The 24,909-nt window shown below is 39.5% G+C and overlaps 1 protein-coding gene across 4 annotated transcripts in view; it reads right to left on the bottom strand.

Annotated features, from left to right (window-relative positions):
- Positions 1-24,909, bottom strand: part of MEIS1 (Meis homeobox 1) — a 133,545-nt gene that overhangs the window by 4,381 nt on the left and 104,255 nt on the right. For 2 of the 4 annotated variants that reach the window (XM_081833610.1, XM_081833612.1), the window contains exons 9-10: positions 19,731-19,807; positions 810-949 (exon numbers count right to left, since the gene is read on the bottom strand). In XM_081833610.1, coding sequence (XP_081689736.1) covers positions 810-949; positions 19,731-19,807 — 217 coding nt within the window. The remainder of the gene's footprint in view (positions 1-809; positions 950-19,730; positions 19,808-24,909) is intronic. The other 2 variants (XM_081833611.1, XM_081833613.1) reach the window with 1 other exon arrangement.

The raw sequence follows: 24,909 nt of genomic DNA, 5'->3' as shown, positions 1-24,909 counted from the left end.
TCATATAATGGGGTGCTGAAGGAAAAAAAAATTACAGGACTCAGTCTAAATGTGATACTTAACATCGTTTTTCACAGTGCTCCCTAGGAGATGAGAGAGTATTTTATAAAGAGAGTCCAGACCTACATCACCCCTAGTAAACACTGTTGTTGATCTTACTGGCATTTTACAATACAAAAACAAACCCTAGAAAGATGCTCATTGGATTTTTAGCCAGGATCCCATAGAAGTCTTGCCCTTTCAAGCACACAATTAAAAAACAAAAAAAGCTGTTATTTAAAAAAATAAAAAAGTTGAACACCAGAAGATAGATATTCACAAGAGAAGTCCTGAGAAAAAAGAACTGTGTATTTATACCACTACCTGAATCCCATGTTTTAACTGTACATGAAAAGCTGCTTCAGAAGTGAGCTGCCTTGGGTTATTAAAGCACACAAAAGCTCTACCTCATTGAATGTCTTTGAACTTTACTGAGTCCCACAAGCGATCCTGACCCCTTTGCCCTTTTGACAGGTAATAAAGTTTACAGCAATTCCACACCAAGCCATGCACCAGGGAGTGGTCATAGTAGCAGAAAGAACTGGGAAGGCAAACTCAGAAAAAAAAAATGCCATTAATATATTGAATGTGTACAGAGAATATTGTAACTGAGCATATGATTTAAGTTACTTTTCTCCGTTGGCTTTTTTTCCCCCGTACCTTCTCCAAATGTTGTATAATGATGTTAAATTGATTAGTGTTGTTATGAAACTAGACTGGTTTAATTTTAATTGCCAGGCGCTCCTAGTACTCACTCCCAGTTTATTTACCAGGTAGCGGACCTCCCGGTGAATGGCTTGAGGATGGTTTTCGCTTGCGTGACTTGAATACAGTCACTATGGGGGACTTGCCTGCTCGGTTGGACTGGTCTATCATGGGCTGCACTATTCTTCTCCGGGCATTAATAAACCTGTAACCAAGAAAGTAGAGTGAGTCATTCATTATTCCTTAAATAAAAACGGCGGGCGGGGGGGGGGGGGAGGAGGTGGAGGAAGAGGAGAAGACGAAGCACAGTGAGAGCAAAGCTAGATCTTGGCAAAATGGTTCTCTGCACCGATCTGCGCGGGGCTTCACGTGCCCCACAACCTGCAACCCCCAGTGACCTTTGAGTACACAGGCTTGGGGTTTCTGAGTTGATTCATGTTTGCCTGTTTTACCACAGTTGGACACTTCCATTTCATCTTTTCATGGGGGAATTAGCAGAGTTTTCAGGAAACAATACGAGCCACCACTCTTTTCAATTGCAAGGGGGGAAATTTGGCGTAGAGAGCAAGATGTTCATAAGGGCATCTGTTACCTCTCCTAATTAGTGACATTTCAATCTTATGTTCTCTGACTTCTTTTTTACAGTTTTTATCAAAACCTTCCCTACCTCTTGCAAACCTAATTCTATTTTAATGCCCACTATTAAGATAATGAACTGGGATGGCAGCACACCATCAAATGAGAGAATGTCTGGAGTTTATCACCACTAACTCACACTGCTGGGGACTTCAGAGAAACGCATTCCTTGTAGAGATTTCTTGGGTGGCTTTTTTTTTTTTTTTTGGCTCTTTATGCAAAGTCTAAGGTCAAGGCGAGGTCACAGCTATATAGTAATTGAACTTACAATATTGCTTTCTCCAGCTAGACCTGGAAATTTATAATAAACATCTAATTAAGTCATTTAAGTGTCTTAATAAGGCTTATTTTTTACAATTTTTGCAGCCTCTCAAAAAGTGGCTAGCCACTGAATTCTTTTTTAAGTGGTTAGTACAAGCCCTACAAAATCAAGCTTGTGAAATTTCTAACTCTTAAGATCCATTTGTATTGTGTAACGCTAAGAATTATATATCAAATACAGAAAATGAGTGGGACATATTAGATTCTGAAAAAGTAAAGTGCTTTTAGTTTTCAACTCAGATTTGAATAGATGGAACATGAGCAGCACATAAAAAATACAATGAGAAGTTTAATAATGATTAAAGGGTCCATAGTCCGATATGAATTCTAGTTTGTAAGTCTGCCCACTCAGGAAGGAAAGTAGTTTCTAAAAAAACAAACCACTGAACACAGAGAGGGACAGATTTTTAAAATAAAAATACATGCTTCGTGACATTTTAAGATTCTCAATATCCTATATCCTTTTGTTCTTTTATTATCGGAAAAGTAATTAAAGTCAATAATGAAACTGGAATCTAACTAAAAGGGCACGGTTAGTTCTAACTCTTATTGGCAATATATATTATATCAGTTCTTGTATATGAAGTCCCCGAACTGGCTAATAAAAATATTTAAAACACAGATCTACAACAAATTGTGTTGCAAATCAGGTTATCATTATCTTGTATAAACCATGAAAATTGGAATCATGTGAGCAGAAGGTTAGATTAATTCTCCATTCTCATTATAAGCACAGGTGTAGCACAAACACCATGTGAAATAACCAATTAAAATGAAAAAAAAATCTGCTTTTTCATTAGCTGCCTTCACTGCATGACCAATTAGAAAATTATTTAATATTAATATTCCGCATATACCAAAAGTAATTTTCATAGTAACTAACATAGGTAAAAGAGCAAAAAAACAGCTCTTTTTCTACGGTTCTGTTCATAATCTGCAGGCTTTTAAAGGAAAGGAACTCTGATAACATTTTTTAAAAGTCCTTTTAAAAACATATTATTTTGTGGATATGATTTATACTATTCATCTAAAAATAGGAAGAGCACTTTTTAACAGATGAGAAGCCGAGGCTCAGAGAAATTAAGTGACTTATTTGAGGTCACATGTTACCCATGAGATGTTAATAACTTGCTGAATGACACACAGCTGGCAAATGGTAGTGAACACCCCTTCCCCCAACATCCTGACAAGAGCGTGGCCCCTACTGTGCCACCCATCTAGAATATTCTGAACTAAATAGATAGCTAAGAATGAGCTGGTTTTGAGCCAGTCACCACTGTCAACAACCCTACTGCTGAGTCTGGGAATAAGCATGACTGAACATTCTGTAGACTGGGGATTTTGATGACTGTACTGTTTGTGCATATGGACAAAGATAAGGCTGTGCATCAGAAGATTCAGTGACTTATCTGTATTCCAAAGCTTGCTTCCTTCACACTCATACATTCAGATTTCCAAAGACCAGTTCATAATAACCAACTTAGGTTTGAATCTATGACTATTAAACTCAAGGAATCATAGAAAAATTAAATCTCAGGTTTGAAAAGGGCTTTCACTGTCACCTAGGTTGGTCACTGACATGAATCATCTCTACGACATCCCCACCAAGTAGATAGGTAGCCTCTGCTGGATTGTTTCTAATAAAGCACTTGCCACCTCACCTGAAAGTGCACTCCAGCTATGGACAAGGTAACTATGAGAAGGTTCTGCATTACTTGATCTAAAATCCTTTCACCAGGACAACTCCTTGGGGGAATTTAAACGATTCTAATCTCACTTCTTCAGGATAGCCTTCAAAATTTAAAGTATAGCCATCATGCATCATGTCCCATAGGCTTCTCCTTAAGTTAAACATCCATGATTCCTTTTTGTTTTGTTTTGTTTTGTTTTGTTTTTGTTTTTGAGACAGAGAGAGAGAGCACGAGCACAGAGGGGAGGGGCAAAGGGACAGGGAGAGAGAGAATCTTAAGCAGGTTCCATGCCCAGCGCAGAGCCCAACGCGGGCTCGATCTCACCACCCTGAGATCATGACCTGAACCAAAGTTACGAGTCGGATACTTAAGCGACTGAGCCACCCAGGTGCCCCAAACATCCATGATTCTTAACAAGTTTCTTGTAGAATGAAAGTTCTTCTTGGGTTTTGAGTCCACTCACCACCTGGGCCATACTCTCTGCTCAGTATGCTGAGGTTTGTCTGTGTGCCTCTAAAGGTATTCAGGGGACATCATTAAACGCAGTTACTCCACATCTGCTCTGGTCCCCAGAGTAGATGAGTGTAGAGAGTGAATACCTCATGAGAGTGATGTACTCATGTAGAGAGTGAATACCTCATCACAACCTTTTAGCTAAGGGGCCACAGGTACCAGGTGCTATTTTCTTCCCTTTTGGTGGCAAGAGCCATTTGTTGTTATTGACAACACAGATGTAGGCTACCTATAGGATATGTAGATATAAAGATGAGAATCCATGCATTTAATAAAATAAAGATTTAAAAAGCTGAAAATCTCAGAACCCCTAATCACTTTGTCCAAAGTGTTTTGACCACATTAGCAGTATGGTGATAACTTCTCACTTTTGAAAACGAATTTAAAACAATTGTTGAATATAATGAACATTATTGATACATAGAGGACATAGGAAACTCTCAGAATCTTACTGGATTATGCTTCCTATACTTACATGAAACACTGATAATATTATCTACGGTCATGGCAGACATCTTTATCTGAAAATAACTAAGTAAATAGCATCATCTTTTCAATTTTAAAACCACCTCAACATTTGGTTCTATTTAGTGTATTTTATCCTAGACTGTCTTCTATATACTCTCTTCGGAATTAGGCTACATACAGCAAAGCCATGTGTTTAGACGGCTTCGGGGTGAATTCAGATACAAAAACATTTTCCTTCTGGGCAAAGTAATAAAATGACATTCTTGCTCCTCCCACTATAAGTCAAACAGAGGTCAGTTCCCCCATCCCTGTATCTGTTTAAATAAACTGGACCAGCTGTTTGTTTCTAAAATGCCCTTTGACCTTGCGTCTCATCCTCCCTGCTTTTGTGACAGAATGCTTTACTTTCCATTGTGGAAGATTCTAAATTATCAAGAATTTTCTAAACACTGAACCAAAAAAAGACCTTTAGGTTTTATGTAAACTTACATGAACATATTCCCTTCTTAAAACATTCATTTTGAGAAGCATCAGTAAAACAGTTACTTTAAGCTCATATGTGGTATGTGTGTTCAAATAGATATCTATATTTATGTATGGATACATAAATATATATTAGAACTTCAACGTAAGAAGAAACAATGTTTTTGAAGAGAAAAGAAAAAGAATGATAAAATTCCAATTCGAATGTCCAATAAAAAAATCTATTCTCCAACAACCACAAGACAGTTTAAGACAAAATATATCCATGAAATATACACAATCTTTATTATTTTCCATAATAGTAAGGTCTCTTTAAAAAGTTTGTTAAAGATGTAAGAGACTTTTTTTTCTTTTTTTTACAACTGATGTCCCAACATTACAGCCCTTGAAACTTAGATGTACACTGTCAGAAATATATGACAACAGGACAGTTCTTCTTACTCATTAAAATAGTTTCACACCTTACTTTAATAGAATGTAGCTCAAAGTTGCCATAAATTGGGCATTTAGAAAGGTAAACCTTTTAGGTTGGATGTAAGGTTGGGAAACATCCTGTTGCCTTTCCATATTACATTCCAAACATCAAGGTATATTTTTTTTTATAAATCCCATTTTGCTTTGAAAACACAATGTTCTTTTGTGAAGTACTTTTTAAGAACTGGACACCCTGTAGGTGGTAGAAGACTGAATTAGGGAAAGAATTCCTATCTTTCCTTTTTTCACAGCATCATGGGTTAGAATTTCTTCCCGTGACCAAACTATCCCCTTTCTCAAAACAAGATATTTTATCAAGAATGGGAAGAAAATGGATTGGCCTTATAGTTTCATTCCATGTCAACATAAACAGAGATGTATTTCTTTTTACCCAGTTAATTTGTTTAGGACTAGAATCCTACTAAGGGGGGAATGGGAGGTTAAAAGGGGAGCAAAATCTTCAAAAATCTGAGTCATGGGATCATCTCAAAATCGAATTTAATTCTTTGCATTTTTTAAATAGGAATCAGACAAGGAGAATGGGAGATGAATCCTGAATTATGCTAAAAAGAAATACAGGAAGTTTTCCTTTATTCTTTCTTTTCCTTGCCCCCTACATGCTTATTTATCATCAGACTTTAAAGTTGTTGTGTGTTTTTTTTGTTTTTGTTTCCATTCTGCTAATCCTACCTGTCTCTTTTCATTCTCCATCTTTGAATACCTGAATAGTTTTCTAAGATCTGGTAGAACAGCTTTCTGAAGTTGACCTTTGCCCTTTAGCTTATCCTCCACTCAGTGCCCCGGTTATTTCCCACAAAACCGGGAAGGCTAACTTTAGTTTCCTCTTCGTGAGAACCAGGAAGGGTGGCGAGATCACAGTGGGCATCCACTAGAACCAAACACAGGGTATATTTTCCCAGTTCCACAGACAACATTTTCCACATAGCTCTGCCCTTTTCCTCTACTCTTATGCCCTTTGTCTTCCTTGTACAACTTCTCTGTAATACTAACGATGCTAAGGAAAAATGACTTGCTCCCCTTCAGAAATAGCATTTTCACCTTTACTCAATGAATTCTCTTCCTCAGTGTTTACCACCTACTTGTTTACTGATGATTAAGGGCAACCCACAGTGTGACTTTAGCATGCCACAGCCAACTCAGTGAACCATGTAAAATCAAAATGCTGTTGTTTCTAAACAATGACAGGACTCTCAGTCATCCCCATAGTGTCTCTTGCCAACAAGGCTTAGTGAATAGTCAGCACGAAGGTAGCTACCCATTTAAGTATGGGGAAATACCATTTTACAATACCCTCCTATGCCCAACGAGCTAAAATTATCAACTTGATATTAAACAGAAGATTTCATTAAATAGCAAGGTATGTTAGTGAAGATGCCTTCTATATTTATATTATCCATTAAATAAAGTACTAATTACAGTCATCTTTGATTAATATTTAGCTATTAGTTAGGAATACCTATATACATACTTAGTAAAAACTAATACCATGCATTCTTAAGAATAAGTACTGGTGATTTCTACATGAACTATTCTTTATCAATTAAAAATAAACAGCAAGTAAATATAATATTTAATCTATATATAATTCATTTAGGTAATCTCTATAAATATTTTTATAGAATTAAGACTTCTGAAAATTCTTCAAATATAAAATTTCACGCTGGAAGCTAGTTGCTGAACTCCAGAATTTTGTCCTTTTTCTTCTTATTCTAGTCCATGAATTTCCTTCCTAATGTTTCTTCCAACTTTATCACAATCATTTAAATAAAACTATATATACTATGTATTTGATATTTTTAAAGTCAGCATTTCCTAATAAGTTGAAGGCCTGTTTTATAAACAAACCCTGAGGGAATGAGTTCTAGCTATCTCTCAAATAACTCTCTGTTCTTTTAAACAAAAATCTACTTCAAAATCTTTTGTTGGATTTCTTCATTTCAGATTTACATTTACTTATTGAATTTAATGATCTGTAACTGGCAGTCTTCAGGGTCCAAGCCTCCTACACTCCCTTTCTTTGTGAAATAAAATTTCATAAAACACGATTTTAAGACACTCAAGAAAGTTGACTCAATCTCAAGTCAAACCTTATGAAATCATGTTTCTGGCACCTTTTTCCAGTTTCTCAACCTCCTCCGGATCCAACAGTTCCAGGACTGCAATCCGTCATCTGTGTGTTTGAGGGTGGGAGAGGGGAGTGGACAGGAGGGGAGAAGGGAGCACATGTTCTGCTCTCCATCCATTCTAGAAACAGAATATTGAAATTTCCTATAATCACAATAAGCCCATCAGTCAGCAGTCTGAGGAGATTCCCCTTCTCTAGCAGTGATGGGTGTATTTGTCAAACTACTCTAGAAAGAGCTGAAGTTGTCTCAGACCACTGAGGAAGTTAATTACATATAAAATTTTCTTCAAAGCAACTAGTGAAAAAAATCACTAATTATCTGAAAATTATAATGCAAAGTAATAACAAACCCCTGTATTAAGTATTGAAATAACTTTCAAATACTTTATCACTTCATTATATATTATGGGAAGTTTTCCTTGAAAGCAAATTATACAATGATTTTTTTATTCTAAAAAAATATAAGCTTGCTAAATCCTTTAATCTGACCTGAATTCAAAGCAAGGGGGGGCTCTTTAGTGGCCGATCTCTAGTTCTTCTGCTACTACCCATGACTTCCTAGATCACTAAAGCACTAGGCTCCAAAACCAGTGGAATAAATTATGGGACTATCTTGCCAGAACTAGCATAAGAAATGCCCGAGAGTTAAAAATATCTTAAGTATCCATTGATATAAAGCATATGTAATAAAATGGTATTTATGCAATATTTACTTAAATGTGACAATTTGCCAAATTTGAGTTTGTATAACTGCACAAATATAAGACAGATAGTGGCTTGCTTAAGGGATATGGAATTAAAATGATTATTGGTGCAATGAACAAGCGATAGGGCAATCTAGGATAGCAAAACCTCCTACAGTACTGAAAAAGCTAAAGTAGGTATAATAACATCTTCAAAGAATAGATGGGTCTCTCTTTAGTTTAAGCTGAACCATTTTTTGTGTAAATTCTAACTTTCCCATATTCACAAAAAGTAAATAAAATTGCATCTAACTAGGCATCCCTTAAACATTACAGAATAAATATGTTTATTTAAAACAGCTCTTAATGTTCTGCCACTCACCATTATACATAGGATGACCACACAATTTATCATTTAAAGTCAGACACTTTTGAGAGTAAATGGACACTATTAATAATTATGCTGGACAATAAGTCTAAACCATGAATATTTCAGGCAATTGGGGTGTATGGCCACCCTAAGGATCAAATATGCACTTTTTTTTTTTCCAAGTAAAACTTCCCCTGCGTGATTGGAATTGCAACCCTCTTGTGTGAGAATGGGGACCAGCCCTGGCATACATAAGGTGTCACAGAATCCCAGTACCCCTTTGGAGTGTCTCTGAGCTCCTTCCTTTCTGGAGGATCTCTCCTTTAGTTGCCTCAGCTCCCCAAGCCATCACTAGCCAAAAACTTCCCAGGCCTGGAGTCTCCACTCCAAGGGAGTGCCAAGGAAGGATATCTCAAAATTTAGCTTGATTTCTGCTTTCACCTGGTCACAGGTTAGACTACAGAATGGCACAATGAAGCCTGACTTGAATGGAGGCCCGTCTCTCTCCCTTAGAAGGTTCATTGTAACTTCTGTTTCAATTCGTAAAGCTTGAAACCGGAGTTCTATGTAATATATATCAAAATGTAATCCATAGGCCTTAAATGCAAATGGAACCAGTTATACCAATTATACTCAAAGACAAAAATCTCTCAGTTGAGGTATATGACAAAATTTTTCAAATGAAGGCAACAAACTAATAAAATGACCTCCTCGTGGAACTTGTCAAATCTTTGGAAAATGCTTAGGGTCGTCTAAGTCACCCTGAGGAAATTTGGAAGCTGTGTGTCTCACTTGAGTGGCTATCCTTTTCTTTGAACAATATCACTCATCACTATTATGGCCAAAACACTGGCCAAGGATGGAGAGTCAGAGCAGCATCCAGGGAGAAGGGTATGAGGACTGAGTGGGAAAATTGCCACTCAATGCTCTGAGATCATAGTAGTGTTCAGGTGCGGGAACCATGATGACCACGTGAGTTAATGTCTATAAAAAGAACTTTGCAAATTTTAAGCCAAAGACAAGGGTTTGTTGAGATACTGTCATTATGATTCTCAAAAAATACCTAATGGTACAAAAACGTACACACGAACACTTACAGCCACAAAAGGTGGGCACAATGTGGTCTGTCTGGACAATGGAACATTCTTCAGCCATAAAGAGGAATGTAGTACTGCTCTCTGCTACATTCATGAACCTTGACAACAAAATGCTAAGTCAAAGTCTGAGCCGGTCCCAAAAGGCCACATGTTTACATGATCACATTTATGGGAAATGTCCAGAATAGGCAGATCTACAGAGACAGAACATTAAAAATGTTCTACAGTATGGGAGGAGCAACAGCTAAAGGGTAAAGGGTTTCTTTATATATAATATATATGTATACATATATATATAATATATATATTAAAGATTTTTTTATTTTTTTATTTTTTTATTTTTTTTTTAAAGATTTTATTTATTTATTTGACAGAGAGACACAGCGAAAGAGGGAACACAAGCAGGGGGAGTGGGAGAAGGAGAAGCAGGCTTCCCGCGGAGCAGGGAGCCCGATGCGGGGCTCGATCTCAGGACCCTGGGATCATGACCTGAGCCGAAGGCAGATGCGCAACGACGGAGCCACCCAGGCGCCCCTATATTAAAGATTTTTTAGAGAGAGAGCCGGGGGGGGAGGGGCAGTGGGAGAGAGTGGGAGAGGGAGAGAATCTCAGGCGGACTCCCCACGGAGCGTGGAGCCTAATGTGGGGGGGCTCGATCTCACGACCCTGAGATCATGATCTGAACCGAAATCAAGAGTTAGACGTTTAACCACCTGAGCCACCCAGGCGCCCCTACAGGGTTTCTTTCTCAGATGGTAAAAATGTTCTAAAAGTGATTATGGTGATGGTTGCACAATATCTGTGAATATACTAAAAACCATTGAATTGTACACTTTAAATGGGCAAATTTCATGGTATGTGAATTATATCTCAATAAATCTGTTAATAATAAATGCATAAGGGTAGAAGAGGTGCCAAACAAGGAACCAGCCCCATCCTAGCCTCTCATTAGCAGCATTACATTGTAGAGCCCTGAGCCGCATCTGTCAAATGGTGCATTAAATCCCATCCAGGACTTGGGCTCTGACATTCTGCAGCATGATGTTCCTAAAATTTTAATCCATTCCCCTTTGTGATAAACTTCAAAATCTCATATCCCTTTGTGATTTGGAATCTTAAAAGAAAGAGCTTGACTAAAATCAAAAGTTAAATCTCAATAGGCCTTTTTATACTACATTCACTCACAATGATTCTGATATGCCTTTTCTGGCCCCCAGTCCCTCTCAGCCCCCACTTGGCCCTAAGGATGGGGATCTCTGCCGTAACCTATTGTACTTTCCTTTCTGTAAACAGAACTGCCAGGTGACCAGCCATGGGAGCTGAGATCAGACATCTTTGGACATGTACGCTTCTTTCCATTAGCTTTTTCAACATCCCCTACTCCCTGCCCTTCCAAGCACATATGAACTCTGACCCAAACTAGGGATCAAATAAAATCAACCATAGCAGATGTTCAAGGGATATAGGCCAACAAACCCTGCAAGTGGACAACAACTCTCAAAACGACTGATTTACATTCAAATCAGCATTCTAGGACAGAAAGTACTGGAAACGTAAATACACGTATTTTTAATCATAGTGCATTTAACTTCCATCCCGAGGCAATATACGATTCTTAAAATACAGTGATTTTAGCAATAGTAAGCCAGATCTCTCCAATGACAAGAAATCCATTTTTGAGCTAAATCACATTTAGAACCCAAGACCAATAATCCCCATCGGCCTGAAAAAGTTGTGTTGGGGAAGGCAAATGTTTTTTCTCTTCTTCAATGATCAGATCCAATCTTGTGAGTCATTAGGTCCTTTAATCACATTGGTTAAGAGCGTAAAGAGGAAAAGAAGAGCTCTCAAGGATGGCAACAGATTAAGGTTTTTTTGTTTATTTGTTATTGTTCAGGTGTCAAGAGCTGGATAGTATTCATTATTTCCCATGCTAATGGGTCAGGCTTAAAAGCCTTATAAGAATGGAAATGAAAAGGAAAATACCAATGACTATACCGGCAGTGAAAGGGAGAGCCCTCTTTTGCCAAAGGTATAAGCATCCCTGCTGTTGGAGATTACTGTTTGTTTGGCTGGTTGGTTTTTAATGTTCCCTTTCCCCTTAAAAATTAGGAAAGAAGCAATACAAAATACCTAAGCATCTACACAAAACTCTGGGTACTCACACACTGGAGCGATGCGGTGGGCTGAATCCAAGAGGACGTTTACCCTCAGAAACATTTCCACCCGCACCCCCCACACCCCTGGCTTCACTCCATTTTTGAGAAAATCGTTTTTATTCAACAAGGAGGCAACATTTGCCCCATTTTTTTTAATATTTCAGGCTGCTTTTTTTAACCACTCAGAAATGCTGTTTGTTTTAGGTGCGTGCAGCCTGAAGCAAGATGATGAGGTAAGAGAGAGATGAGGGGTCTCTGTGGGCACAGCTCGGTGGGGCTTCAGTGCTCAACGGTTAATCACCCAGCACCAGCCTCAGCAATTGTTGACACAAAATCGGTGGAGATCAGGTCTGTGCAAGCAGAAAATACCAGAAAGGCAAACTATATGTAAACACACTTAAGACAGATTTGACAAGAATAGACCTAAACCTGACTTGCTAGGAAACTCCCCATGTCTAAGGCTTCAGGGTCCCTCTCAGCTGAGGCCCTTTCCCCTTATAGAGCTGCCTTTGAGAAGAAAAAGGGTAACACTTGAAAAACTGAAACAAGTTTACAGAAGACAGCTGAGACATTTGTCCCCTTGATTCACATAGCATGAGTTTCAAATCTGCTCCCACATGCAGGATTTATGTCATGTAATACAGTTCTTCCATGCAAACTTGGAGCAGAGCCAAATGGGGGGTGGGGAGGGGGGGCACCGGGCACATACAACCACAACTCCAAAAGTTATTTCTCCTGACCTATAAAACTCATGCAAAGAAGCAAATGGATAATGCTTAAACAGTCTTTTAATCTTATCTAACTGACACCTGACAACCCATTACTTATAGATTATTAATGCACCCACTAAAAAGTTTGTCATGTACAAAATTACGAGAGAAAAAGATTGAACGCCTGAGGAAAAAACAAATTTTGCTGTACAATAACTTCAGAAATTTCAAGCCTATTATCTGTCATGCCCTTCACAAACTCATAGCACACTGTTAAAAACAACTGATTTATCTTTATTATGAATCCTAAAATGACAGCACACAGGTTTTTCATGTCTTGTGATAACGCTTAATTTCATCCCGTTTTTATTTTATGGTGCTTGATTTGCTTATTTAAGATGAAGGAAAGTAGCAACTTTTTAAATTAATTTCCCCGTTTGTCTCTTTATCAGAGGCCCTGGGTTTTTCCCCAGTCCTGGCGTAAAGCGGGAATCAGAGGCAGGCTCAGAGCAATCGCCTTGCTTCTCTTTGGTTGGCAGTCCCGCGCAGTCTAGAATAGGACAGCGGGAAGAGGCGCAGAGTCCCATCAATGGGCCCTCCCTGTCCATTTTAGCAGTGGAAGCTACTGCCCATGGAGACAGAGTGACTTGATCAAGGACACACGTCTAACTGGTGAGGAGTGGGGAAGACAGCTCAACATGTTCTTTCTCTTGCATGTTCCCTCCCCTTACTCGTCTGTGTAAACTGTACGTTGTCACAAGGCCCACAGGGGAGTTGCTCCTTAGCCACCCATGGATGCCCCAGCTCTTCTCCCTGGACCCATTATGCCTCTCAGCCCCCTCACCTGCCACGCTGCCTGCAAGTGAATGGGAGTCAGGTCCCGCTCTGCCAGGCTGCATGCCACACAGGTGGTTGTCTCCACTTCTCTGACCAGATCATTGTGCCAAGACACCGAAAACAACAAATCTGGCTTAATTAGGACTCGCAACCAGTCCTGCTGACCTACATACCATGTTCAAAGTCAACCACCAACCACTGGTTTCACAGCCTGGAAAGGGATCACAGACATTCAGAAACACTGGGCTCATCATGATGGAGATACATCACTCTCCCCACTCACTCCACCCTGGGCCTCCCCTCAACCCCAGCCCCACGGGGTCCTGAAGTACTTGCCCAGGTTGTACCAACTCCCCACTTGAGGCATCACACTCCTGTCTTGTCCTGGAAAGCTCAGAAACTGTCTTTGTGTGCAGGCTGGAGGAGAAACCGCAGTTACACCAACCGGTATTCGGACTTTCGAATGCACCTTCCTTCGTCCCACACCTTCCTCTTTCTTTTCTCACGTAGACTCAGGGCCCCGCGGTGGAAGGGGCAGGCTTTTCCGCCTGGCTCAGTGGCCCAACACCAAGCCCTTCGGGAGGGCTCTCGGCTTTTCGCGGGATTCACGGTGGCGTGATTTCACACAGAAGGCGGGGGCGGGGGGGGAAGCTCTGAGCAAACTTATTGAGTCAAACTTACGACAAAGTATATTTAACAGACTGCAGAGTCATTTTCAAAGAGGATTGTTTGCTGGAAATTTTTAGAATCTGCAGACAAAAGCAGCGTCTCTGTTGAACTCCTAAGACTCTCTGACATGACAATACCTGAAGGTTTCTAAATTCACAGCTCTTTTCCCTGCAAGCTATTTGCTCAGCTTTCCTAATAATACCCTGCCTGCCTGCCTGGCACCTCGCCAGCTCTGTCTCAGGCAATATGCAAGCTAAACATTTTTTGACTGATTTCAATATTTTTCTTATGCGCTAGACAGTATTTTATCTAGTGAGTATTACCGATTGCTATAATCTAAGGCCACAGTCAGTGCCGGTAAAGGTAATATGACTAGAATTGACACTCAAGGTGAAAAGCATAGCAATTAGCAGGGGCTTGGAGAGCAACAACCCGCGCTGAAACATGCTGGAGAGTTAGTCTACCTCTATTTCTCCTTCTTCTCTTTCTTCTTTCAAGAATATTGCACCTGTTACCCCACTGATCAATTAGGAAGTCTACCTTAAATGTGGGTTACACTGAAATCCTCCAGGGAAAAAGTTAAACCACCTGCTTAATAAAAGTATCTTTTGTGTGTGAAGTTGTTCCATCCCTAGGTGAGTTCTAGGCCAGGAAAATCACTACACACCCTGCACTTTCATTTTGCAGTTGAATAGCAAACAAATGACCCAGTGCTTCTTGCACTGTTTTTTACATCTGTTTTCCTTGCTTTTGTGTCATGCCTCTGTTTAGCTTTATTGACAAAACAATCTGTGTCTAATGTTTAAACAACATCTGTAAAATGTATTATTAAATTATGTTGGAAGAAAAAGCAGAGCAATTCTATGAAACCCTGTGACCCCCTATTGATTTTTAGATCACAGAAGTTGAAAGGATAATTTGTGAATGTTTTAACATTTACATCGACACAGGTACCTATATTTATAGAATCTTTGATTACTTATAAAAGTATTTGCTACATTATTACCATAACTCAGAAAGAAACCTGACCTTTAACAGTTGAATCTGTTTATTATAAGGGAGATCCTATTTTTTAAAAATAAGTTTACATTTTTACCTGCCAGTGGCATAAATCTCTAAGGATAACATACTTCGCCCCCCCCACCACCACCGGTCATAAATGGGAAGTGATGCCTGAATGCTTCGCAGTTTTGAAGGCAGTAAATGAAGTAACTAGGAAAATCTGGTATATGTACTAAATCTGAGAATGGTAGAGCTGTGATAGTTCTGTAAAAAGTGTCACCTCAGATGTTAAGATGCTCCCTGGAATTTTATGCACCCAACTGATGGAGAGTGATTTTTCTTTCTGCATACAGACTGCATTTCACATACACTATATATTTTGCACCTAAGATCCATATTGCTTTCTCAGAGCATAAAGAAATAATCATTTAACATTAGGCCTTAATGGGAAAGTGTTTGGATGAGCAGTAGTAAACAAAGAAACTGTAAAATTTATTCAATACACCCTAGGCTAGAACTCCGCTGAGGCAGAATGTTGTCTGAGGCATCCAGCAAGGAAGATAAAACCACAGGCCCAAGTCTGCATCGTATGGAAGTCCCAGCTCTGCAACACTGCCGCAAAAACAGAGAAGGAAGGCCATTCTACACTCACATTTCCAAATAAAAAAATAAAGTTGGTGTATTCAGGAGAAAAAAAAAGAACCAAAGATTGACTTTGTGTGTGTGTGTATGTGTGTGTGTGTTTTCTTTAAAGTTCGACCTAAATAATTAAAGATCTAAAGAACCATCTCAAAATGTAGGAAGTTTCTGCTTAAATGACTAAAACATTCAACATTGTAGTAATATGCTTTCACGGCTGATATAACAGAAGTAATTTTCATAGCCACAACAACAATGGAAAAACAAAAAGGCAAAAGTCCCAAGTGCTATTAATTGCTCATTTTGGGATCAAATCATAATTGGGAGGGAGAAAGCAAAGAAAGAAGAACACATGAATGTATAGCACATATTATATTTCAAAGATTACTGTGCTTTTAAGTCTAGGTCTACCACAGCATGCTAGAGTGAGATGTTCATGCAATGAGTTAGGGAAGTTGATTTTTTAAAAACATGCAGTTGCCTCAGATACTTCTACAATTAAGGTAAAAATATTATCACCCAAATTATTTGCATCATTGCCTCAATTCTCAAAAAATTTGTTGGCGTAGACTTGTCCTACGATGTCTCATCTAATAAATTTCACATTCCATCCCCAGGCCCAGTTCCTATAACCACTAATAGCAACCATTTTAAGATTCCTCCTCTCTGTTTTCATTCTGACACATAGATCAAACATAAGAGTTACAAGAGTTATTTCTTTTAATCCAAATTTTCTTTGAATTAATCAAATCTGTCTTGTTGTTTTCCATTTAAATTCTCCCTATTGTCTCCTCACACACACACACACACACACCCCCGCCGCCCCCCAGATCCCATCTGCTTTGGCCTGGGCTAGCCAAGGCGGGTAGTTTGTATCACTCATGGCAATTAGAGAGATGGGAGATCAGTTCAGCGATGGGATGAAAGAGCCATTACAACACACCAAACTTTGCTCATCTTTGTTTCAGTCAAAACCTAACTTAAAACTGCATCGGCCAGTGTTTCTAAGACAAGCTCACCACTAGACATGAGTTTATATTTTTCACTTTCATATTGTGTACTTTGATACACGATGTTGCTGCCAATAATTATGACTGATCTACACCCAACCTGCCCTTCAGCATTTTACTAAACCTCTTCAACAGTGACTCATAGTTCATACAAAATGTACATGTGTGTTAACAAGTTTTAAGAAATCCAAGAGGGAAGACACACATTTTTTAATGTTGTGGCTAAATGAAGTGAAGGGGAAATGTTAAAATACTAATGAGGATTTTCTTTTAATTATGATTTCCAGAAGGAAGGAACTTGGGCTTGATGCTCAATATAGGAAAAAATGTTTACAAGCTCTCAAGAAAGCTTTGTGTAATGTTTTATTATGGTAAAGTAAAATGAAAAGCCTTTAGTGGTTCTGCTGCTTTTAGTCTTCAAGGATGCCACAATTTAAGATGCTCTGACATCTTCGGTTTTCATACAGTACCATCTGGGTTTCCCCATTTTTGCAACCTATTTCCTACTCAAAGCCAAAAAAAATCGATTATCAGCTCCTTAAAAGTTGAAGGTTTGGATGAAAGTTAAGAAACCATTAGAATCTCAAATCGAACACGGCAATGTCATTATTCACCAAACTTAGGAGAAACACTCTCTCTTACAACTTTGATTTACTTGAGGGAAATTCTCTACCACAAAGTTGTTAGAGCTGAAAGAGTTGCCAAGTACAAAACAATGAAGTGCAAGCCAAAGTCACTTCTCACTCCAGAGAGAAGTAGGGAGAAACAGGCGCAGCACACAGGGCCCATGGAGAACACAACTGGGCTCACAGCCCACAGAACTGAAAGTGATGTGTGTTTATGTACCTGTGGAGAACTGAATATCCGTGTGAAGTGGATAGTAAGTCTGCATATAACTCTGAAAAGTATTATGACTTTTTTTTTTTTTTAAAGATTTTATTTATTTCTTTGACAGAGAGAGACACAGCGAGAGAGGAAACACAAGCAGGGGGGGTGGGAGAGGGAGAAGCAGGCCTCCTGCGGAGCAGGGAGCCCGATGTGGGGCTCGATCTCAGGACCCTGGGATCACGACCTGAGCCGAAGGCAGACGCTTAACGTCTGAGCCACCCAGGCGCCCCAGTATTATGACTTTTTTAAGGTCCCTTTTTCCTCCTCTGCCTGCAAAACTGAGGAAGTTGCCTTATGGTCGCCCAGTAGAATCTGGGTAAGTGACAATTGCATACTGTTTGGTGTCCCAGGAATGCCTGCCTGCCCATGCAGCCACAGGAAATAGCCCTGAAGTTCATCCACCTGTGGAAAGAACGTTGTCTTGGGATCTATTCTCTGGTAACAATGTCTATAGAGGGGGGTTTGCTAGGGACACGGCAGAGGAAGAGAGATGGCACGTGTGACAGACCACCTGAGGGGCAGCGCTTTTGCCTTCCTTAATTTGAGTTCGCCCTGCCACTCCTTGGCCCTCAAATGGGAACGTTTCCCAGGGAAATAACATTAGTACAGCCTCTGTTGTGTTCAAATTGCATCATCGGTTTAACCTTGAAAATACATTTGAATTCAGACATGCATGCAAAATTGTTGGTCTACCCTATAAACATTGTCCAGGAGGACCTGAAGCCTAAGTTCAAATATATAGTATCAACAGTCTTGGAAATTAAGATACAGTAGAGGGCACAAATAGGCAAACAAAAATTCGCAGCAGGGACACACTCCTAGCAACACATGTAGGTACAGTATGGCTTCCGTTGGCTCCCTATCCACTTGACTAAAGGCTGCAAAAATTGATCTCCCAAGGCTGCGGTAAGGTCATAGAGACTGATAACCCTTACAAGCAATGCTTATGTGAGTCTGTCTGTGTCTTGCAGATAGTGCACTTTGTAAATTAATCCTCCAAAGGCAAATATATTGTAAGTAGCTTGTTATCTCTAAAACACTAAATTGAAGAATACATGGGATTATATTGACAGAAATTACATTTTCTGTAATGGGGTTTAATATATCTGGAATCTCTCCCAAAGGCTCCCAGGCTCTCTAACAGAGAAGGGTCTGTTAATGTAGGTGCAATGGACATCAAGAACAAATTTATTCACCAAAATGGATTAGGCCATGTAATCAGAGATTCTATAATATTAATCTTTGACACTTATTGAACAGAAAGAAATACTTCTGTCTGCAAACTGGCATTCCCAGTTCTCCCCTTTCCCCAACCAGGCTGTGAGCCTTTTCTGGATTTTACTTCAAAGAGGATAAGGTTTCCCCATCATAAACACTAATCTAAAAATATTAGGACAATTAATTAGATACACTTAGTTTAAGAGGATATTGGATTTCGATACCCTTCAAATATGACACAAGCTCTGGGTGATTATATGAACCTGGCTTTCAGCACACTCACAAAGGGTAATAAATCATACTTTCCCAAAGCCTCATTGCCATACCACCGTACATTGTCAGAATATCGTTGGCTGGTACTTGGTACGGAATCTCAGCTTCCCCCAAATCAGGAATTCACACACTTATTTAGAAACAGTATTGCACAGCCCAGAGATACAGCAGGTTTTGAACAGCTTCAAAGTGGAAACATAAATAATTTCTCTTTTTCCATGGACGGAAGATGGGAGGAAACGGGAGACTATCCTCGAATGCTCAGGCCTAACAAAATAACTGCAGTTAGTTATTCACTGAATGTAAAACCTGACTGATAAGTGATGGTGGATTTTCTTGTTCCATAGAAAACAGGATGATACCACTCTTTCTATCAATTATCCTAAAGCGGGGGGAAAAGCCATTTATAGAGCCACAGTGAATGTGAATTAAACACTTATTTATACTATGCCTAAAATTTGTCAGTTTTAAAGGCAATGGAAAACAATGCAATGTTGGGGTGTGTGTGTGTGTGTGTGTGTGTTTTCCATGCTAGCAAGTGCTCTCACCCATCAGTCAACCATTTACTTTCACCTTTGGATCCACAAGCCACCAGGGAAAACAGCAACAACTGGGTGTGTCTTCTTAATGCAAAACATTAGCTGCAGGTTGCCAGAGGGGGAAACAGATTGTGTGTAAACACAAAGCCAAATTACTTACCAATTGTTCACTTGTAGGATGGTGAGTCCCGTGTCTTGTGCCAACTGCTTTTTCTGTTCTTCAGAAGGGTAAGGGTGCTGAAAAAGAACAAAAAAGATAGATGTGTGCACATATACTTTGGGCATATAATGCATATATCACATGTCAGGTGCAATGCTAGGGGCTAGGGATTCAATAATAAACACATATGCTCTGTAAAAAAAAATATGTGTATACCAGGCAATATTTAGGCTATTTTGTCAATAGCCTAAGTGTCCAGCGAAGTCTATAATTAAAGGTAAAAATGCTGAGGTGTGTCACTCTTATTAATGGAATACTACATCATCTAATTAATGGCAGTAAAAGGCAAGCCAATTACAAAGATTAGTGAAGTGTATAAATAGCTACTTAGAATACTTGCAGAACCTTGATACTGAGTTTATCCTTTAAAGGCTTATTTGTTGCAAACACAGAAAGTTTAGTATGATCTTCACTGTATTTTATAGGATTAAAGTAAGGACAAGCCCTTTTGATATGAAAGCGTATCACCTTGACATAATATTTTCATAATTCAGAACCACGGGCTTCTAAAGCTGAACCATTTGGACCAACCACCTTAGCTGAGGTCCCCAGTAGTTAAGCACTTTGCTAGCATGACATTTTTCCCTCCAAAACACCATATTGCCAGATGCAAATATCAAAATTAAAGTGGGTGTATTTTTTTTAGCCACTAATCATTGTAGCTCTTCTAAACACAAACAAATGACATTCAACCAAAGTTGGTTTCCATATCTGAATGTCAACACATGCTGGGATTCTGAACACAGGCCAATACAAGGTCAAAGACCAGCATATTTTGCATGCTAAGAACAAGCCCGGCCATGTTCCTCATGAGTTAGAGCGGATAAAAAAGTATTACAGGATTAGATAATAAAATGATAATAAAATGAAATTCATACCCTCTTGAAAGAATGTTTGGAATTCTACTGAAATTAGTTTTGGCACAAATACTTTTTGTTCAGTAATGAACTATATCTAAATCTGAAATACATGTTTCTGAAGCGGGACATGGTATCCATCTATGGACACATTGACCAGCTTGAAACGCTGCATCCCAAGAAATTCTCCCAAGATAAAAATTGTTCTGCTAGTCAACGCTCTATTCCCTTATGAATAAGAAAGGGCACCCTCAACTCTCAATTTAACTATCTGTGCCATTGGAAACTATATTCTGGTCTATTGAATGTTAATTAACATAGCTTTTAATCTCATTAATAATGTCTGATTAGATGCTAAGAAGGCTCGTTAATGACCACTTTAATGCTCTTATATGTAAGTTTAAATATGTTCTATATCTGTACACGTGGGATTCATTTGTGGAGAGCAGAGATGTTAGCAATTTTTCCCATAAGCATTGTCTTTGATTGTCACTTAATCAATAAATACACAATTAGAATAAGGCTTTGCTTTCATGGAATATAGTGCCTTTCTCTAAAGAGCTCCAAGTATATTACAGACAGGATGGTGATTAATCCCCATTATATCCCTTGGAGGGACATAAATGGAATCTATTGTCCCTCCTGTCTTCCAGGTGAGGAAACTGGCCAGGGAAAGGCACGGTCAGCAGCCACACAACTCAGCGATATTTCCTGCTTCCCTTCCAGTGTCTAAGTCTCACCATGACTGAGGGATGTGGCAAATGCCTCTCAGAATCTTCATTCTTTTTTTTTTTTTTTTAAGATTTTATTTATTTATTTGAGAGAAAGAGAGAGTGAGAGAGAGCATGAGAGGGGAGAGGGTCAAAGGGAGAAGCAGACTCCCTACCGAGCAGGGAGCCCGATGTGGGACTCGATCCCAGGACTCTGGGATCATGCCCTGAGCCGAAGTCAGTCGCTTAACCACTGAGCCACCCAGGCGCCCAGAATCTTCATTCTTATGCCTGCTCCAAAACCTCCAGACTGCTTACTATGGCCTGCAAGGCACGCCACCATCCAGCTCTGCCCACCTCTCAGACTGGGTGGCCTTTTCTTCACACCCTCCCCCGCTCCACCCCTCTGTCCAGCCACACAGTCCTCCTTTCTGTTCTTCCAACACACCAACCTTATCCCTACCACTCAGGCTCCTGCTCCGGGGTCACTTTCTCGTCTCAGCCCAAAGGCCAAACCTCACCCACCCAGTGTCCACCAGCCTACCTTACTGTTCTCACGTCAGGCTTTTCCTTCTTCCCTAATGGCAAAGCATCGCTCTCTGAAACACCTGCTCTGATGATTTGGGTCCTGTGGGTGTGCCTCCTCTCACTCACCTAGCAACTCCAAAGTAGTGACTTTCGCATTCACCATTCTCAAAGCCCAGCGTGGCACATAATGGGAGGTCAGTAAATATCTGTGAAACAAGAAGGAGGCTACGTCCTGCCATGATACACAGATACTCTCCACTCAGATGCAACATCAAAATGTATAATAAAAATGTTTTCAACAGCCCACAGGAGGGATAAGCAATCCAATTTGAGATCCACAATGCTACTTTCCTGACTTCATTCCTAACAGTGATGTCAACCCACTCTTCTCAAGTAACAGTATATAAACTTCATAATAGGTTAAGATCATAGGTGACAGTCCCCCTACTCAACATAATGCCAGTCATCCTAGGAAAATCTCATGCCTGGATACTGAGCTAAAAGCAATTCTCTACCCTAAGGTTTAAAACATAGCTCCAGCCGCACAATACAAACCATATGAACCTCTTATCCTATGAACAGATACTGAATTAGGGTTTGATATACAGAAGTTCTCTGTCTACACTAGTTGAAGAATTGTATATAAGGTATACACGGCCCCATTAGATTGTGTAAATTATGCTGCCACTCGCTAATTACGAGCTTTCAGACAAGGGACAACTTTTCTAATCCTCAATTTTGTCATCTGGAGTTGAAGATCCATCAAAGTTAGAGGTTACCCGGGCTTGCAATTCTTCCACATTATAAGCCTGATTTTGAAAAACACAAATTTTAGCATCTAAGCTGTTGGCACTCCTTGCCATATAAAGTTGTAGACCCATGTACACAAGTCGTTTCCAATCTGTAACATCTTCTGTAATTTGCTTATGATTTTTCAGGTCCTGTGGAAAGCTCAGTGGTTTTCAATAGAATTAATAAATATGTCAACAGTCTCACTTCACTATAGCTGGACAGCAATACCTTTTGCCCTGTCTTGTTGGTTGTGTCTTAATATAATGACCAGAACTGGATAAAAATTAATATTTACGCCATTTACCTTTAGTTACTTCAAAAATTGAGGATGGTCACAGTCATTTATTTGTGCTGTGTTTTCAAGAGTATTTTTGCATGCCTGTTTGTGAGTAAGTTTTACAACCATTCTTACAAAGCAAATGGAACTCACATTTTATTTATGCAGGTGGTGTCAGGAAAATTCTCTCTGGATCATTAAAATTACCTGAATCATTACAGCTTCAAAGAGCAATCAATGGCCCTCAAAATTTCAGCGCAGATTTAGGTTGCTTCTTCACATCATGCAGTTTCTGATTTCATAATTTAAATATCATAAAATGAGAAAGTTCTAGCCTTTTTTTCCTGTCACTTTTCATGTGATCTGATTTTAAGTAATTGGAACAAACTGTGTCTAATTTCATGCAGCATAATTGCTAGGCAGCCTCAAGCTATGGAGACCCAGCACTCTGTCTCCATTAAACAATTTTCAGTCATCAGGATATATATATATTTTTTAATAGAAATGAATGAGCCTGGATGAAATTAAATGTCACAATAATCTGGTCATTGTTAAGGGGGTGGGGGGAAAGGTGTCAACAAAATTCCCTAAACCCTTGTCTATGGCAGGGAGATGGATTTTTTTCTTTTTCTCATAGTTCTTGGCCTGCGTGTCCCACAAACTTTTAATTCCCTGAAAAAAAACAAAACAAAACAAAACAGAAAAACACAAACCCATAATTGCTAGAATCACATGAAAGCTGTGACTTCAGGTAGCTAATCCACAGTCAGCCAAAAATTCACAAAGAAGCAAGCTTTTAACTGAAATCCAGTATCTTTAAATATCTTAAATCCTTTGCATCTTTCCTAAATAAGCTTTTTGTGGGCAGTATGAGTTATTCCTTTGTAGACTTAAAAAAAACCGGCTTGACAAAAACCCAACATGCCACGAGCAAGGCTGCTGTAAAAACATTCAAAATCCTGTTGTGTTATGCCCACAGGGCTGGTGAGGCCGTTAGAGGGAAAAGGTAGACATCATTTTACAAAAGAGATAAAGAGATGTGCCATTTTAGGAAGAGAATGGGAAATTCCTTCCAAACCACTGCAACCAAGAGCCTAGGTCACCCCTTGCCGGTCTCCTGAACACCTTTGCTATTAATGGCAAGGACACCCCTTTAAGGAAGATCAGGAGGTTCTTATGAAGGGAAGAGGGGTTGCACTTGCCAGCTACACCAATCAACCTAATCACTTTGGGATATCAAAGCAAATTTGACCACAGTCCAATAGGTAGTGACAGGAGACCTCGCCTTTGTTGTGTACATTAGCGTCATGCCATTATCTCTTAAAAGCTTAATTATTTGCAAACAATTGATCAAGATGGGAATTTGAGAAAGGATATGCAGGGGCCACTGGGAGAACTGAACGCATTAAGAGAGCAAACAAAATTACCTTTAGATCTTACAATCAGAATTAACGATTGAGACGGGACAGCTAGGCTGGGCAGTAGCTGCAAGCGCTCTTTCCCGAGTGTTTCCCATTTGATCTGCATTAACACCTCAGGAATGAGTGAAAGCCATAAAAGAGTGATTATGTCAGGGTAAAGCTGACCCTCCCTTCCAGCACCAGCCCGGCACACGTGTATTAGGCTGGCTTCGCTGGGGAGAGAAGAGATGATGGACTCCATGGGAAAAGCAGCAGCTTGGGGGGGTGGGGGGTGGGGAATGGGACCCCAAGCACAGGGAATAGCTCACAATCTGATCATCCTGATTTCAATAATCAACACCCTGACTTCTCCTTTCCGGGATAAGTCTCCTGCTGAAAGAGAAACAGTTTGTCCCTCTTTGTGTTTCTGGCTCTGAAGTGCGACTTCTAATAATGAGCTCGTACAGCAGTGATTGCTTAATAACCCCATCAAAGAATAAACTGATCCCTGGAGTATGCAGCCTGCGTAAGAGAAATGGTTAAAGAGTGTCAAGA

Source organism: Leptonychotes weddellii, chromosome 10 (assembly GCF_054177405.1).
Source record: "Leptonychotes weddellii isolate Sample4059 chromosome 10, ASM5417740v2, whole genome shotgun sequence".
Taxonomy (NCBI): domain Eukaryota; kingdom Metazoa; phylum Chordata; class Mammalia; order Carnivora; family Phocidae; genus Leptonychotes; species Leptonychotes weddellii.
This window is presented reverse-complemented; position numbering and strand designations above follow the sequence as displayed.